The sequence below is a fragment of the Sinocyclocheilus grahami genome, unplaced genomic scaffold (genome assembly GCF_001515645.1).
Source record: "Sinocyclocheilus grahami isolate Dianchi unplaced genomic scaffold, SAMN03320097.WGS_v1.1 scaffold200.1, whole genome shotgun sequence".
Taxonomy (NCBI): domain Eukaryota; kingdom Metazoa; phylum Chordata; class Actinopteri; order Cypriniformes; family Cyprinidae; genus Sinocyclocheilus; species Sinocyclocheilus grahami.
Window position 1 is genome coordinate 1227738 of NW_015505379.1, and position 16763 is coordinate 1244500.

General features: G+C 36.2%; 2 protein-coding genes and 1 long non-coding RNA gene across 5 annotated transcripts in view; 1 reads left to right on the plus strand and 2 right to left on the minus strand.

The window, feature by feature from the left end:
* On the minus strand, positions 1 to 9696 carry LOC107595316 (putative transcription factor Ovo-like 1). Of its 2 annotated transcripts, none has more exons than XM_016285685.1 (4): positions 9173 to 9696; positions 6019 to 6257; positions 5498 to 5789; positions 1 to 1003 (listed from the first exon to the last, which is right to left on the minus strand). In XM_016285685.1, the coding sequence occupies exons 1-4, from the start codon at positions 9270 to 9272 to the stop codon at positions 666 to 668; spliced, it is 969 nt and encodes a 322-aa protein (XP_016141171.1). In that variant the 5' UTR covers positions 9273 to 9696; the 3' UTR covers positions 1 to 665. The 2 variants fall into 2 exon arrangements, with proteins under 2 accessions (XP_016141171.1, XP_016141170.1); XM_016285684.1 differs by lacking the exon at positions 1 to 1003 and adding an exon at positions 2433 to 3361.
* LOC107595318 (uncharacterized) overlaps positions 2150 to 16763 on the plus strand; it is a 24004-nt gene continuing 9390 nt past the window's right edge. The window contains exons 1-2 of the long non-coding RNA XR_001610254.1: positions 2150 to 2162; positions 7073 to 7082. This is a non-coding gene — a long non-coding RNA (uncharacterized lncRNA). The remainder of the gene's footprint in view (positions 2163 to 7072; positions 7083 to 16763) is intronic.
* Positions 12195 to 16763, minus strand: part of LOC107595314 (tripartite motif-containing protein 47-like) — a 5270-nt gene continuing 701 nt past the window's right edge. The window contains exons 1-5 of one of the 2 annotated variants that reach the window (XM_016285682.1): positions 16117 to 16261; positions 14923 to 15605; positions 13118 to 13213; positions 12697 to 12930; positions 12195 to 12361 (exon numbers count right to left, since the gene is read on the minus strand). In XM_016285682.1, the coding sequence (XP_016141168.1) occupies positions 12203 to 12361; positions 12697 to 12930; positions 13118 to 13213; positions 14923 to 15603 (1170 nt within the window). In that variant the 5' untranslated portion in view covers positions 15604 to 15605; positions 16117 to 16261 and the 3' untranslated portion in view covers positions 12195 to 12202. Of the gene's footprint in view, positions 12362 to 12696; positions 12931 to 13117; positions 13214 to 14922; positions 15606 to 16116; positions 16262 to 16763 lie in introns of those variants that run through there. The other variant, XM_016285683.1, reaches the window with a different exon arrangement.

Genomic DNA, 16763 nt, shown 5'->3' on the forward strand with positions numbered 1-16763 from the left:
ACCCAAAAAACACAAGTATTAAAAGTTGTTACATGTGAAAGTAAATGTATAAAATCTAGCAAAAACATACCCAAGAAAATATAAAAACTACACCAGGATAAATATAAATCTTTTTATGATAAATTTATGCAGGCATATATTACATACAGTAGTACATCAACAACACAAAATTAATTTCCTTTCAAAATCCCTTTTTCAAACATTCAGAGACTGCTGATGTGTAACTATCAGTCGCCACAGAGTTCACAACAGTATTATTTTAGTGTTGAAACATTGCTACATAAAATCATTGTCCCACACAGTACAAATGGAACTATTTAATGTCACGTTCATCTGTATTTCTCCTGAGTTGTGTTTCATCTATTTTAATAATAATATTATTATGTAAACTGAAGTAGTGCATACTTATGCTGTAGACGTTATCGTCTGCTTTTGTGTGTTTCACAGGGAAAAGTACAGCCCGATTCTGCAGCAAAAGTGTAAACTGATTCTCAGTGTACTGCCATTAAAACAGCATTTTGCATGACTTTACTTTCCCTTTTTAAATGACCTCTTCCCTTATTGTCTGTATACACAATGAAACATGAAATCATCAGAATGCACATTAATCACATCCCTTTATATATATATATATATAAATTATTGTTTAGGAAACATCCCTCTCTCTAGCTCCCTCCTGATTCTACAGTATCATCGCTATTATGAGAGAGAGGGGAACCAGGTTGGGAGGTGTCACCAATGGTAGCGTTCACCATTGGTGACAGTCTTCGTGCCCCCTTGGCCCGCAGGAGGACACTGTTTGGATGTTCAGTGTGGAGGTGGCGCAGCAATGCATCCTGGGTAGAAGCTGTATGGCCGCACTCTTCACAGACGTACAGCTTGTTGCGGCGCTCCTTGTAAGCGTACTGCTGCGTGACACCATGAATCTTCTTCATGTGGGACTCCAGAGAGCAGCGCTGAGTGAAGGCCTTCTCGCAGACATTACACTTGTATGGACGAACACCTACAGGTGCAACATAAGAATATTCTTTTTTTTTTTTTTTCAAAAGTTGAAGATATTTTTCATGTTGGTATAACAGCACTTTTTTCTTTTAATAATAATAAAAAAATCAAATTGATAAGGAAATTACCTTTTTTTTAATTAATACGATTTCAACATCTTTAGCAATAATACAATTCTTATTATTATTAATGTTTATTATTAATTGTTAATAATTGTTCATTATTAACAGTTTTCCCGCTTACATTTTTGCTGAACGTGTGATACACTACCATTCAAAAGTTAGTAAAGTGAAAGTGTTAATTTTTTTAAGTGAAGTAAAATAAAAAAAATTAATAAAATCTTTTATTCAGCAACGACGCATTAAATTGATCAAAAGTGACCGTAAACACATTTATAAAGTTACAAAAGATTTCTATCCATTAAAGAATCCTAAAAATATATGTATCGTGATTTCCACATAAATGTTAAGCAGCAAAAAAATTACAATAATGATAATAATAGTCTATTATTAATAGTTTTTTAATTATAATAGCACCCATTAGAATGATTTCTGAAGGATCATGTGGCACTGAAGACTGGAGTAATGGCTGCTGAAAATTCAGCTTTGCACCATAGGAATAAATAGCATTTGTATATATATTCAAATAGAAAAGTTATTTTAAATGGTAATAATAGTTCACAATATTACTGTTTTTACTGTATTTTGATCAAATAAATGCAGCTTTGGTCTTTTTTTGTTTCTCTTTTTTTAAAACCTTTTAAAAATCTGAATTATGCTAAGCATTTTTTACTTTTAGTCTATCTATATACAGTGGGTACGGAAAGTATTCAGACCCCCTTAAATTTTTCACTCTTTGTTATATTGCAGCCATTTGCTAAAATCATTTAAGTTAATTTTTTTTCCTCATTAATGTACACACAGCACCCCATATTGACAGAAAAACACAGAATTGTTGACATTTTTGCAGATTTATTAAAAAAGAAAAACTGAAATATCACATAGTCCTAAGTATTCAGTCCCTTTGCTCAGTATTTAGATTCTAAAATGCTTTATTGGTCTAATCTCCATCAATAACTGTTTGCATGCATGCAATTATGCATAAAAAGTACTTTAAAACATCAATAATTAAGTTCTAAGTAAGTAGTTGGGTTTCTGATAGTATGTTGCTTATTCCTGAAATAATACAAGAGAATGAAACACACTTCTTTTTAAACCATTAACAAAAACACATTTATTGTGGAGGTGTGTTGTTATAGATTGCCACAGAGCCTACTTAATTTATCTAACAGTGACAAGAAATTAAATATTACATTTATGATGCGTTTGAATATAAAAAAGTACAAAAAAATAATAATGCAACCCAAAAAACACAAGTATTAAAAGTTGTTACATGTGAAAGTAAATCTAGCAAAAACATACCCAAGAAAATATAAAAACTACACCAGGATAAATATAAATCTTTTTATGATAAATTTATGCAGGCATATATTACATACAGTAGTACATCAACAACACAAAATTAATTTCCTTTCAAAATCCCTTTTTCAAACATTCAGAGACTGCTGATGTGTAACTATCAGTCGCCACAGAGTTCACAACAGTATTATTTTAGTGTTGAAACATTGCTACATAAAATCATTGTCCCACACAGTACAAATGGAACGATTTAATGTCACGTTCATCTGTATTTCTCCTGAGTTGTGTTTCATCTCATCTATTTTAATAATAATATTATTATGTAAACTGAAGTAGTGCATACTTATGCTGTAGACGTTATCGTCTGCTTTTGTGTGTTTCACAGGGAAAAGTACAGCCCGATTCTGCAGCAAAAGTGTAAACTGATTCTCAGTGTACTGCCATTAAAACAGCATTTTGCATGACTTTACTTTCCCTTTTTAAATGACCTCTTCCCTTATTGTCTGTATACACAATGAAACATGAAATCATCAGAATGCACATTAATCACATCCCTTTATATATATATATATATAAATTATTGTTTAGGAAACATCCCTCTCTCTAGCTCCCTCCTGATTCTACAGTATCATCGCTATTATGAGAGAGAGGGGAACCAGGTTGGGAGGTGTCACCAATGGTAGCGTTCACCATTGGTGACAGTCTTCGTGCCCCCTTGGCCCGCAGGAGGACACTGTTTGGATGTTCAGTGTGGAGGTGGCGCAGCAATGCATCCTGGGTAGAAGCTGTATGGCCGCACTCTTCACAGACGTACAGCTTGTTGCGGCGCTCCTTGTAAGCGTACTGCTGCATGACACCATGAATCTTCTTCATGTGGGACTCCAGAGAGCAGCGCTGAGTGAAGGCCTTCTCGCAGACATTACACTTGTATGGACGAACACCTACAGGTGCAACATAAGAATATTCTTTTTTTTTTTTTTTCAAAAGTTGAAGATATTTTTCATGTTGGTATAACAGCACTTTTTTCTTTTAATAATAATAAAAAAATCAAATTGATAAGGAAATTACCTTTTTTTTTAATTAATACGATTTCAACATCTTTAGCAATAATACAATTCTTATTATTATTAATGTTTATTATTAATTGTTAATAATTGTTCATTATTAACAGTTTTCCCGCTTACATTTTTGCTGAACGTGTGATACACTACCATTCAAAAGTTAGTAAAGTGAAAGTGTTAATTTTTTTAAGTGAAGTAAAATAAAAAAAATTTATAAAATCTTTTATTCAGCAACGACGCATTAAATTGATCAAAAGTGACCGTAAACACATTTATAAAGTTACAAAAGATTTCTATCCATTAAAGAATCCTAAAAATATATGTATCGTGATTTCCACATAAATGTTAAGCAGCAAAAAAATTACAATAATGATAATAATAGACTATTATTAATAGTTTTTTAATTATAATAGCACCCATTAGAATGATTTCTGAAGGATCATGTGGCACTGAAGACTGGAGTAATGGCTCAAATTGATAAGGAAATTACCTTTTTTTTAATTAATACGATTTCAACATCTTTAGCAATAATACAATTCTTATTATTATTAATGTTTATTATTAATTGTTAATAATTGTTCATTATTAACAGTTTTCCCGCTTACATTTTTGCTGAACGTGTGATACACTACCATTCAAAAGTTAGTAAAGTGAAAGTGTTAATTTTTTTAAGTGAAGTAAAATAAAAAAAATTTATAAAATCTTTTATTCAGCAACGACGCATTAAATTGATCAAAAGTGACCGTAAACACATTTATAAAGTTACAAAAGATTTCTATCCATTAAAGAATCCTAAAAATATATGTATCGTGATTTCCACATAAATGTTAAGCAGCAAAAAAATTACAATAATGATAATAATAGTCTATTATTAATAGTTTTTTAATTATAATAGCACCCATTAGAATGATTTCTGAAGGATCATGTGGCACTGAAGACTGGAGTAATGGCTGCTGAAAATTCAGCTTTGCACCATAGGAATAAATAGCATTTGTATATATATTCAAATAGAAAAGTTATTTTAAATGGTAATAATAGTTCACAATATTACTGTTTTTACTGTATTTTGATCAAATAAATGCAGCTTTGGTCTTTTTTTGTTTCTCTTTTTTTAAAACCTTTTAAAAATCTGAATTATGCTAAGCATTTTTTACTTTTAGTCTATCTATATACAGTGGGTACGGAAAGTATTCAGACCCCCTTAAAAATAAAATCTTTTATTCAGCAACGACGCATTAAATTGATCAAAAGTGACCGTAAACACATTTATAAAGTTACAAAAGATTTCTATCCATTAAAGAATCCTAAAAATATATGTATCGTGATTTCCACATAAATGTTAAGCAGCAAAAAAATTACAATAATGATAATAATAGTCTATTATTAATAGTTTTTTAATTATAATAGCACCCATTAGAATGATTTCTGAAGGATCATGTGGCACTGAAGACTGGAGTAATGGCTGCTGAAAATTCAGCTTTGCACCATAGGAATAAATAGCATTTGTATATATATTCAAATAGAAAAGTTATTTTAAATGGTAATAATAGTTCACAATATTACTGTTTTTACTGTATTTTGATCAAATAAATGCAGCTTTGGTCTTTTTGTGTTTCTCTTTTTTTAAAACCTTTTAAAAATCTGAATTATGCTAAGCATTTTTTACTTTTAGACTATCTATATACAGTGGGTACGGAAAGTATTCAGACCCCCTTAAATTTTTCACTCTTTGTTATATTGCAGCCATTTGCTAAAATCATTTAAGTTAATAAATCTGCAAAAATGTCAACAATTCTGTGTTTTTCTGTCAATATGGGGTGCTGTGTGTACATTAATGAGGGAAAAAAATTAACTTAAATGATTTTAGCAAATGACTGCAATATAACAAAGAGTGAAAAATTTAAGGGGGTCTGAATACTTTCCGTACCCACTGTATATAAAAAATATATTTTTAAATTTTTTTGACCAATTATTTGTGGCTACGTCTGCTTCATCGTGAACAAATGAAGCTCTTACCTGTGTGTGTGCGGACGTGCCTCTTGAGATCGAAGGTGTCGTTAAAGCCCTTTCCGCAAAAGTCGCACAGGTGTCTCTTCTGCTCGCTGTGACATTTCAGGTGTCTGTTTAGCATGCGCTGGAACTGGAAAACTTTTTGACACACCTGGCAAACATAAGTACCACCACTCAACCGCACTGAAGACGACTTAGCGGCAGGAGGGGAGCAAGATGTCGCTATAGAAGCAGGTGGACTTGTAGTTACACTAGAAACAATAGGTGGAACCTCTTTGGGAAGCTCACCTGTGGTGACCTGCAGTGAGATAACAAACAAAGAGGGAAATATAAAAAAGAAATTAGTGGTAGTGTAAACACTCAAACTAGTAAAGTGATACGAGTATAACCCACACACACAAGCAATTCGCAAATCAATTATGTTCAACGGTGGCACCATGGCTCTGCAGCTGAATATGAGCTTATTGCCGCTGTAACTAGACCTTAGATCAACATAGTAAAAAGTAAACATTTTCCAGAAGCCTCACCTTTATTTTAGTGCGCACATATGTATTGTTGTGTGTGCTTCGGATGTGCTCAGTCTCTGTACTCTGGCCCAGAGCAGTGCATGATGGAAGCTCAGCGGCAGGAACCACTGCACCGGGGTCATTGGTGTACATCTGGTTGTACGTGTACATGCTGTGGTCCTTGCGAGTGGACAGGCACAGCGCCACCTCTGCTGGACTGGCTTCGGTCTCCTCTCGAAGCGCAATGGGAGACATGGAGACTGAAGGAAAAAGAAGACACGTTGGCGTCAAATTTTAGAAGTACAAACTGAGGTAGAGCAGAAAGCATCATTCATTGTGTCACCACAATATTTGCTTTGCTTATTTGGCCCGAGTATTGTTTAAAGACAAATGATGACAAGCGCAAGATGTACAAATCTTTCCAGCATAACATCTTGGCTTTGTGAACAAGTGTGGATTACATCCTACATAGCTGAAGATGAAGGATGTGATTGCTAGACAATCAGAAACTGGGTGTGTATGTGGCTCTCGAGGCTAAGGGGGACAGTTGTGCCTCTGGGCCAGGTGTGTGAGAATGCGAGTGTGAGTGGGTGGGTCGGCTGGTGAGCATGAGTGTGTGAGTGTATTGTGCCGGGCTGAAGTCAAACCACTCCTGTTACTGCTTTACCAGTCAGACCAGCTGAGCTAGAGGCACAGGCTCGAGCTCCCTTTATACAAACCTCCACGCAACACAATACATCAGATGGATAATCTGCAAATGTTTGCCAGTAAACTATCATGTTCTTTCCTAAGAGGTTGTTCGATCATACCCTACACATCTACTGAAGAGATTATTAGGTCACTGGGAGAAAAAAAACAAACATCGGTTGCATGGAGATAGATTTCAGATGGTCAAAAACACTAATACTAGTAGCCTGAACGATGAATCTGTTGATTCTGGTGTGGCACAATCGACTGGGTTGAAAATTATAATGCAAATATATGATGTGTGCAGTGGCTAATGGTAAAATGCAACAATCTATAGGCTATTTCATAACAACCATATAATAGAGTTACTTGGTTTCCTGTCATAAAGAAATCCAAATGTTTAGTAGCATGTTTAGTAATTAGTAGTTTGATGCTGAAGAGACCTGAATGTCTGTATGATTTATAAATGTGACTGCTATATATATATATATATATATATATATATAAAAAATTCTACATATTATTTTTATTATTTTATTTTTTAACACAATCTACCAGTAAAAACAGTACATAGCAGTGATTGTTTCTTTTTGCCTTTGCCCTAGTGTTTGGCAACCTCTCCCTTCACAGACAGTCACACCACAAATATAACATAACCAAACAGATTTTATCTTAAATATCACAAATAGATTCGACTTTGGAAAATGTTTTAGGATTTTTTGATAGGTAAAAAGGCATTTTAATTAAATGCATTAGGCCTAGTCATAACTATTGGGGGGGTGAAAAGATATGAAAACCAAAAAAATGTATCATATTTGACCTTATTATACCGACTATAATAAATTCTAAACTGGTTTATCAGTCATTCAAGCAAGTGTAGCCTAGATTTGTCAAATGATTACTATTATTTTCGTTTTTCAAGTTATTGTATGTATACATTTCTTGTTATGTTTCAAAGTCAATTTCACCCTTCTCTGACAATTTCTATGCGTCACATGGTAGGCGAAGTAGAATAAAACAATTAAAAAGAAGGAAACTAAAGTTAATGAATGGGTTAAAACAAGGGTCATAAAATGGATAGGCGACGTCGATAAATATATAACAATGCCTGTGCTCCGGGTTTGTTCAGCAGATATCGAAAAGTGAGGTGAAAGGTGTACTCGCTCTGTGTGTGTGTGTGTGTGTGTGTTTGCTAAAGGTGTAGCGGGAAAAGAGAGACCGCGCGGCGAAGCCCGTTATTTCCTTTACCGCTGTAAACATTAACCCAAAACCATATCACGGACGACAAACTAAAGGACCACGACGCGTTAAAACGGATGCTGCATTGATCAGAAAGAAAGAAAGAAAGAAAGAAAGATCAATTCGATTTTTTTCATGTCAGGATTGCTGTAGAGAAAATATCAGAATAAATCCATTAATCACAGATTAGTAGCCTATACGTCTTTAAAGTAGGCTATTTAGCCTATACAAGTCAGTAAACGTTATGGCAACAAACGGAACAGGCACAACAACCTTCTGACATACCTGCATGAATCAATGGTAGGCTATAAATGTCTCTGTTTCAAATTGGTTCAGTTTATGAATGGTCTGTTATGCAAATGGATTAAACTTTCACAAAAAAACGCAGGCTGACGAATACAAAAAACATCTGAACGCATTCTTTTAAAATGTCAAATTTCTACTAGGCTACACACAACAATGGGTTAATTGTTAATCTGTGAGATATATATATATATATAGAGAGAGAGAGAGAGAGAGAGAGGCTATCTCAGAATATCTCATTACGCCTGTAATATGATGATAATTGTAGAGATTGAAGAAGGGGCTCATAATGAACGGTTGTGTCTATTCCGTTAGGTGATCCGCAGTAATATGTTTAGCCTACCTCCAAAAACTGTTCAAATGTAGCAATTATCAGTAACTTTCTTTTAATAAGAATAAATAAATATCACCCAATCAAAAAGTTATTACAGTGTTTTGTCTAATCCAGATGCAACTTTCAAGGGAAAATTTTCTCTTACTCTCGAGAAAAAAAAATCGGCTACACTTCACTGGCTAGTGCTTGAATTTCAGACGACTATATGGGTTTTGTGTATAGGCCACTACATGCACCGTGTGTTGCAATGAGTTTCACGTTATAAGGAAGACAGTTGGGTCTGAAGGTCAACCAAAAGCGCAATAACGGCCCTCTTAAACACAAACTCCTTTTATAAGATCATGTTTAGTTAAATCACTCACAAAGAAATGGTCCAATTTAGGTAGGCCTAAGTTTTGTATGCACCTTTTAATTTAGTGTAGCCTATAAAAAAGGCTACGCGAAACACACTCACAAAATTGCAAAAACAAAATAAGCTATTAAATTACGCAGGACTGTTCCTAACCCTGTTCCTGGGAATGAACTCTTGTTTTACTGAATGTGCCATATTCGATGCATCCGTACCGTTATCCGGATTGTGAGCTAAAAGTGTTTACTATTGTATCTTCTCACCTGGAATATAAATGTCACCGCGTTCATGATCCGGTAGATTGCGCCAGTTTCTCTTGCCGGGTGAATTAGCCGTTTTCTTCACTAGAAAAGCTCGTGGCATGGTCTATTCCCGAGGTCCTTCCCGCTATCTCTCAAAATTAAAACGGCAGGCTTTTTGACACCGACCTACTTTTGGAAAAACTGCTCCACAATACAAGTTAAGCGTAAAGTCCTTCTTGGATGGTGTCTTCAATTGCCTTATCCGAGCTCTCCGCTCTATACGCACACCTCTTCACTCCAAACGTTGTGTACCTGTACAGGTTTCCGTGGAGTTTCCCACTACATCTGCCCGCTTCTGCTTAGGCTACACCTTCCGCCGTCTTCCGCTACACCGAGCTCACGAAGTCTTGCTCGGAAATTCACTCAGTCCTAGCTAGGTGACTTTGTCAAGGCGGGAGGTGATGTTTGTGGCAGGTAGATAGTCCAAAATGCTCAACCGACGGACTACAAAACGAATTTCAGCGGCTGATTAGAGCGCAGGTACACATTTCATGAGGAAACATGTAACAATGCGCATGCGTCTGAATATAACGGTGACAACAGACCCGACCCAGTCCGGCCTCTGCGTCTTACCTGTCCAACCGGTTTTCTCTTTCTGTCTGCACCCCCTCCCCTGAACAATTCCGCTTCAAGGTGGCACCGAAGTGAATGTAGAGGTAGTAGTCTACGAGGCAGGATCGAACTAAAACGAAATGCACACCGATTGTAGGCTATACAGTTGAAGTTGCCTACACTCTAAAAAAATGCTGGGTTGTTTCAACCCAACTTTGGGTCAAATATGGACTAACCCAACCATTGGGTTAAATTTTTACATTCAATTTTTAACCCAAAAGTTGGGTTAGTCCATATTTGACTCACAGCTGGGTTGAAACAACCCAGCATTTTTTTTAGCGTGTATTATGTCATGTAAAAAAGCTCAAAAGACTGTAGTTTCTTCCTTGGGGGTTTCTCTAACACCTTAAGAGCATTGGGCATTTATATATGGTCGAAACAGCTCAAATGACAGAAGGTCATTTATTTGTTGTTTAGTGTTTAGACTCATATTGCTTATTGTTCATTAGACTAAGCATTAAGCACGGGATCAGCCAGTGGTGTGATAATGATAGGTTTCTTGTAACTGCCAAATGCAACTGCACACTCTTTCTTAGTCCCTGAAAATAAAACTTTAACAATGTTACAATGAAACTTCTGAGACCTAATCCCTCCAGCATTTCACACCTTATTTATAAAGGCAACTGATAATGACGGTTGAGCTAACAAAAACACCTCAAGTGTACACAAAACAGCAGTTCTTCATGATGCTAATTGAACAATTAGGAAAATACTCAGTGCTAACAGTTTCATGTTGGCATGCAAGTTTCTGAAGACCATATCTGCTGTTTTGTAGTTTCGCTTAAGCCAAAATGTCTGCTAAAGTTGCAGTAAACATATTGTATACTTTCCAAAATGATCATGCTGTTCTTCGGCCTGCAGAGTGCCTCCAAGATATGAAAACCAAATTTTGCATGAATTCCTAACATGCTTATTTTTTCTCAGTTATGTGCGTTAGATGTAAATGAGCTAGATAATGGGAGAAGAGAACAATATATAAATGGAAAACTGGTCGAGGTAAAAAGAGCAAACAGGTGGAAAGATGAAGAGATGATAGCACAAATGAGAAAGAGAAAGACTTTGAGTGAAAGAAGGAGTGAGCAGGTGTGCAGAATGACAGGTATGCTGTCTGGGCTGTTGGAGTGGTTGCGGCAGAACATTTGGCTTAAGGTTTTTTTTTTTTTAAATCAGCCTCTCCATCCATCCCTCTCTAAAACTTAATCTGAGAAATTATCACAATTTCAAACTTCTAGGGGTCTATAGTTGAAAATACATTCAGCGTTTCCAGTGAACAAGACTCATATCTGCAGGGCTTGCATTCTATAAGCAGTTATAAATCAGTTCAGCCACAAGACGGATGTCCCGTGCACCTTATACCGAAACTTTACTGTTACAAACATTGATCTCAAAGATGGAGACGTTGGCTGCCATGCAAGTAGAGCTGGCAGGAGGGCAAGAGTCAGTACATTCAAGCTCAACCTGATAGACGGCCTACGACCATGTCTCTGACAATCACCCCATCCCTTCCCCCATTTCTCTTCTTCAAATCAGCCTCTCCATCCATCCCTCTCTAAAACTTAATCTGAGAAATTATCACAATTTCAAACTTCTAGGGGTCTATAGTTGAAAATACATTCAGCGTTTCCAGTGAACAAGACTCATATCTGCAGGGCTTGCATTCTATAAGCAGTAATAAATCAGTTCAGCCACAAGACGGATGTCCCGTGCACCTTATACCGAAACTTTACTGTTACAAACATTGATCTCAAAGATGGAGACGTTGGCTGCCATGCAAGTAGAGCTGGCAGGAGGGCAAGAGTCAGTACATTCAAGCTCAACCTGATAGACGGCCTACGACCATGTCTCTGACAATCACCCCATCCCTTCCCCCATTTCTCTTCTTCTCATCTTGCTCAGAGCCTGCTTTGCTTCATTCACTTCTAAGCCATAACAATGACTGGCAGTGACTTTTACTAAAGCTATGTTTTAGTTTTTTTCCACAGCCAGGTGGAGTTGTGACCAGCATGCATTACTGCCACAGCATTTGTGTGACATGACTTTAGTGTGCGTCACAGCTGTTGACCAGAATTGATTTGCAGTCTGAAAAGATAGTTTGGAAAAACTCTTCTCACAGATCAACATTCTAGAGTGTATTAGTGAGGAATGTTGGTTGGTTACTATTGAAATATGGTAGTAGTCATCACACACACATGCTCTCTCATTCGGTCTTTTTTGTTATGTCAGATGTGCGTTCCTGCTTGGCTTGTTACACCTGTGATTTCTGCTATGTTGAAACTTAAAGTTCACATGCGAAACTATGTCAACCGAAAGAGGCAAAGCGCATGAAGTAAGTTCTCCATCTGCCACTTGATGGCACTGTAGTGTAGTGTTTGACAAGTGTCACTCACAGAAGGCAGGTGGTACTTTCTGAAGCTCCTCCTTAAACTGTTCCAGTAGCTGACAGACAGAGGTATAAATTGTTTTAGTTCCAAGGTCACAGGTCAGCGAGATACCCGTCCAGTCTTTCATTGTCTTGGGAGTGCTGACCTCAGAGTAGCCCTGTTGGAGAAGACCAGGAGCAATTTTTGAACTTGTTTGTCAAGTCATGCTTATTTTCGCTCTATAGTCATAATTTGCCAGTTGTTCATTGACTGCTCCCATTGTAAAATACCTAATAGCATTTTTAACTCCACTGGCAAATAGATAAAGAAAGGATTCGGTATATTATACATTCTATATTAAAATCTATATATTCTTAAATGTATATTAAAAAAAAAATACAAATTTGTAACAGTAGAAGAGAAGAAACTGAAAAGATGGAAGAACTGGAGAGTCTATTACTCCGATGTAATCTGATGCCAAAGGTATGAGTATGTTTTCTTGACATTACAGACCTTCAGTCCGGTGATGTAATTTTCAGTCTGGGCCAGTTTAGCAAGCGCTGTGCTTCTCCTCCTCAGTTCTGTGATCTCCTGCTCCAGCTCTCTGATCATGAGCTCAGCCTGGTGCTCTGCTGAGTGACGGTTTATCTCAGTCACTTCCAGCAGCCCTGCCTGACTGCGCTCGAGGGAGCTTATCAAAGCTCCAAACAGCTGCATGCTGCACTGCACCTCATGCTCTGACAGCATCTGGAGCACAGGGGGAAGCAGAAGCAAGGATGATGGAAGATGTCTAAGCAAGGTTTTCATCAAGGTCCAGTACTTGTTATAATATCAGTTGACATTAAACCCGTAGCTGTTCACTTTTCTCCAAGACTTTGGGGATTTTTTGATGTTGTGGGATGAAGAAAACAAGTGAAGCTACTGTGTTACTCACTTTGATATCAACTAGTGATTGTTTGATCACCTCCACTTTCTCCATCCTCTGCTTGGTCATCTCCTGTATCTCGTTCTCCGTGATAGCAATCTTCATCTGTGTGAAAGAAAACAGGAAATGATGCAGCAGGAAGTGCCCCAGATTTTACCAGTCAATGCATGGTGGTAATGCAACACTACCCCTGAAGGTAACATTTTTGCACAGTTTTTTTCTGAAAGTGTTTGGAACACCATTAGATTAGCTAACAAAATCAAATCAAGTGGAATTTTTATTATCTTTATTTTAAATATTGATAGCACAAGCATACCTTTCAAACAAGAATTGTTACATTTATTTTAAAGACTGATGGCACAAGCACAATTTTCAAACAAATAATTTATACCGTTTAAAATTAAGACAAAATGTATTTGGACAGATTCGTCTTATCAAAAACCAGTTAATGTAATGAACCAATTGGTAAAAAGTCATTGCTAAAACTCAAGAAAATGTAGTTCATTTGTTTGTGCACTTTGATACTTAATTTCATTGATATCTAATACAAAGAAATTCACATGTTTGTAAGGTGACTTAAGTAATAATATTATTTGGGGCCACTGTATAGAGGGGTATTGATGTAAGGGATTTACAGATTTTAATTTTTTTGTTAGTACCAGTTGTTACTTATTCCTCATTTCATCCTACCCTACTATTATGCTGTTTTTTGGTTGTATTTTTATTTGTAATGTTTTATTTATAACACAAACATTTATTTTTTACTTTGTTTATTGTTTTGTTTTAAAGATTGATAGCACAAGCACACTTTCCAAACAAGATTTTTTTATTTTCTCATTTCAATTTTATTTTATCCAGGTAACCGGTTATTGATGAACTACAGTACACTTAGTGACAGTAGTAAAGTCATTGCTAAAACTCAGAAAATCTAATTGATTTGTTTGCAAATGCAACCGTTTCATTTTCATGTTTGTTTACAAAACAAGCACAAAAACAATACATTTTTATATTTATGTATATTTTTATCTTTTGCTTTATTTTATATTCTATTTTATAAGATTGATAGCATAAGCACACTTTTCAAAAATAATTTATACCGTTTAAAATTAAGACAAAATGTATTTGGACAGATTCGTCTGATCAAAAACCAGTTAATGTAATGAACCAATTGGTAAAAAGTCATTGCTAAAACGCAAGAAAATGTAGTTCATTTGTTTGTGCACTTTGATACTTAATTTCATTGATATCTAATACAAAGAAATTCACATGTTTGTAAGGTGACTTAAGTAATAATATTATTTGGGGCCACTGTATAGAGGGGTATTGATGTAAGGGATTTACAGATTTATTAAATTTTTTTTTGTTAGTACCAGTTGTTACTTATTCCTCATTTCATCCTACCCTACTATTATGCTGTTTTTTGGTTGTATTTTTATTTGTAATGTTTTATTTATAACACAAACATTTATTTTTTACTTTGTTTTGTTTTAAAGATTGATAGCACAAGCACACTTTCCAAACAAGATTTTTTTATTTTTTCATTTCAATTTTATTTTCTCCAGGTAACCGGTTATTGATGAACTACAGTACACTTAGTGACAGTAGTTAAAAGTTATTGCTAAAACTCAGAAAATCTAATTGATTTGTTTGCAAATGCAACTTTGATATTTGATTTATTTTAATCTAATACAATGAAATTCACATTTTTAAAGTGACTTAAGTAATAATAGTTTTTGGGGCCACTTTTTTGGTTTAGATGTTAAGGCTTTTAGAGATTTTCTATCAGTTGTAACTTATTCTTCATTTCATCCTACCTTATGACTCTGCCACTCTTTCTCGGCACATGTGATGTTATGTGACTGGTGTTCCGTTTGTCCACACTCAACACAAATACATTCCAGATCAGATCGACAGAACAGCTCCAGGTTTCGGTGATGTTTTGGACAAAGGGGGACTTTCATGGCATCTGCCGCCCCACTCAAGGTATACCTTCGCAGGGACACCTGTCTGGCAAAACCAGGTGGCTGGGTGTCACTAGTACTATCAGTGTTTAGTGTTTGTTCAATTGTTTCATTCTGAGAGGCCAGAGAGTTGCGGTGTGCCCTGTGCCGTGTGTCTCTCTGCATCATTTCCTCAAGAAGATAACCTGGAAGTTGGCCTGGCCTAAGTGTACTACCAACTGGCTCTTGTGTTGTTCCCCCTTCCTCAGCGTCTTTATCTGCCCCGTCCCCTCCAGAGGCCCCCGGGTTTCCCTTCATGCGCTTGAACTGTTCAGTGATCTCTCGGAGAGTTCGATTAATGTGGAGATCGGGCTTTCTCTTGAAGGTCTGCTTGCAGAGGGGGCACTGACAGTGCTTCACTGAGTCCCAGTAGTGGCCGATGCAGGTCATACAGAAGCTGTGGCCGCATGGCGTGGACACCGGATTGTCAAACACATCTAAGCAGATGGAGCACAGCAGCTGCTCTTCAGACAGGAAGCTTCGCGAGAATGGCATGGCTGTGCAGAGGGACGGCAAAAAATACAGAGGAGACAAGGAAAAATGGCAAGATTAGAGATGACAATGAGGGAAAAATGCAAAAATGAAAGGAAATGTAAAGATGTCCGTTTTCGTTTTGGTTATTTTAATACATCAGGTTACTAAATGAAAATGAGAAATTTTGTAATCGCAAATGGCTGAAATAAAAACAAATGTGTTTTATTTTATTTCATTTTTAGACTCAACACAGCAAACATACAAGTAGAATATCATCAGCACCTTGTGTCAATAAGAAAGCTGTGAGAATAGAAGCAAGTACTAAAACTAGAACCAATATGCAACATAATCAAACACAGTAAGGTCAAATACGGTTGTACAATTGTTCAGTTGTCAGTATTCACAGACATAGAATTACTGGATCAGTGAATGTTTGTAGTAATAGTCCAGGATCGGGGTTAGTTTCATTGAGATGATTTCAAATGTTTTGTAAATCTCACTAAATTTGACAGATTAAGAAAATGGTGTTCTCACCTCTAATCAGCAGTTTCACACAGGAATGAGGCACTACTGGCTACAGTGTGCACATGTTGTGTAAGAGCACTTGTCACGTTTTAGATCTGTCTTCTTAAGTGGTATGCTCCTTCCTTAGCTGCCAATTATCTTATGCTGCGTTGAAGTCCTCATGGGACGTTCGTACTTACGAGTTGATAAATCGTAATTAGGACGTCAGGTGCGTTCAAGCCAGTTTAGTCGGCACAAGATGGCGGTGTACCTTCTTTTAATAAATTACAAGAAAATACAACAGGGTCTGTTAACTCTGCTTATAGAAAATGAAGAGCAAAGAATTTGCATCAGGTGTGTTTTATGTTTTAAATATTTTTAAAAAGTAATTTATGAAGCCACTTTAATCTGTATGGCATAAAAACTCATTAATTGTTATATTACAATCCTGCCACATTCAAAAAGCTTACAACAATGTCACTGCTTAATACCTATAAGTATTGTGATTTATGTTTTACTTTGGTAATCTGTCTGTCAGACATGCAGTTAAATTGACCGTCAACTACACACGTTGCATCCATCGATTCCGCCATGTTTCTCACTGACACGCCCCCAACTCGGAAACTCGTGGTTTAAAGAAAATTTCGAGTTTCCCACTCCTAATAACCACTTTGTGG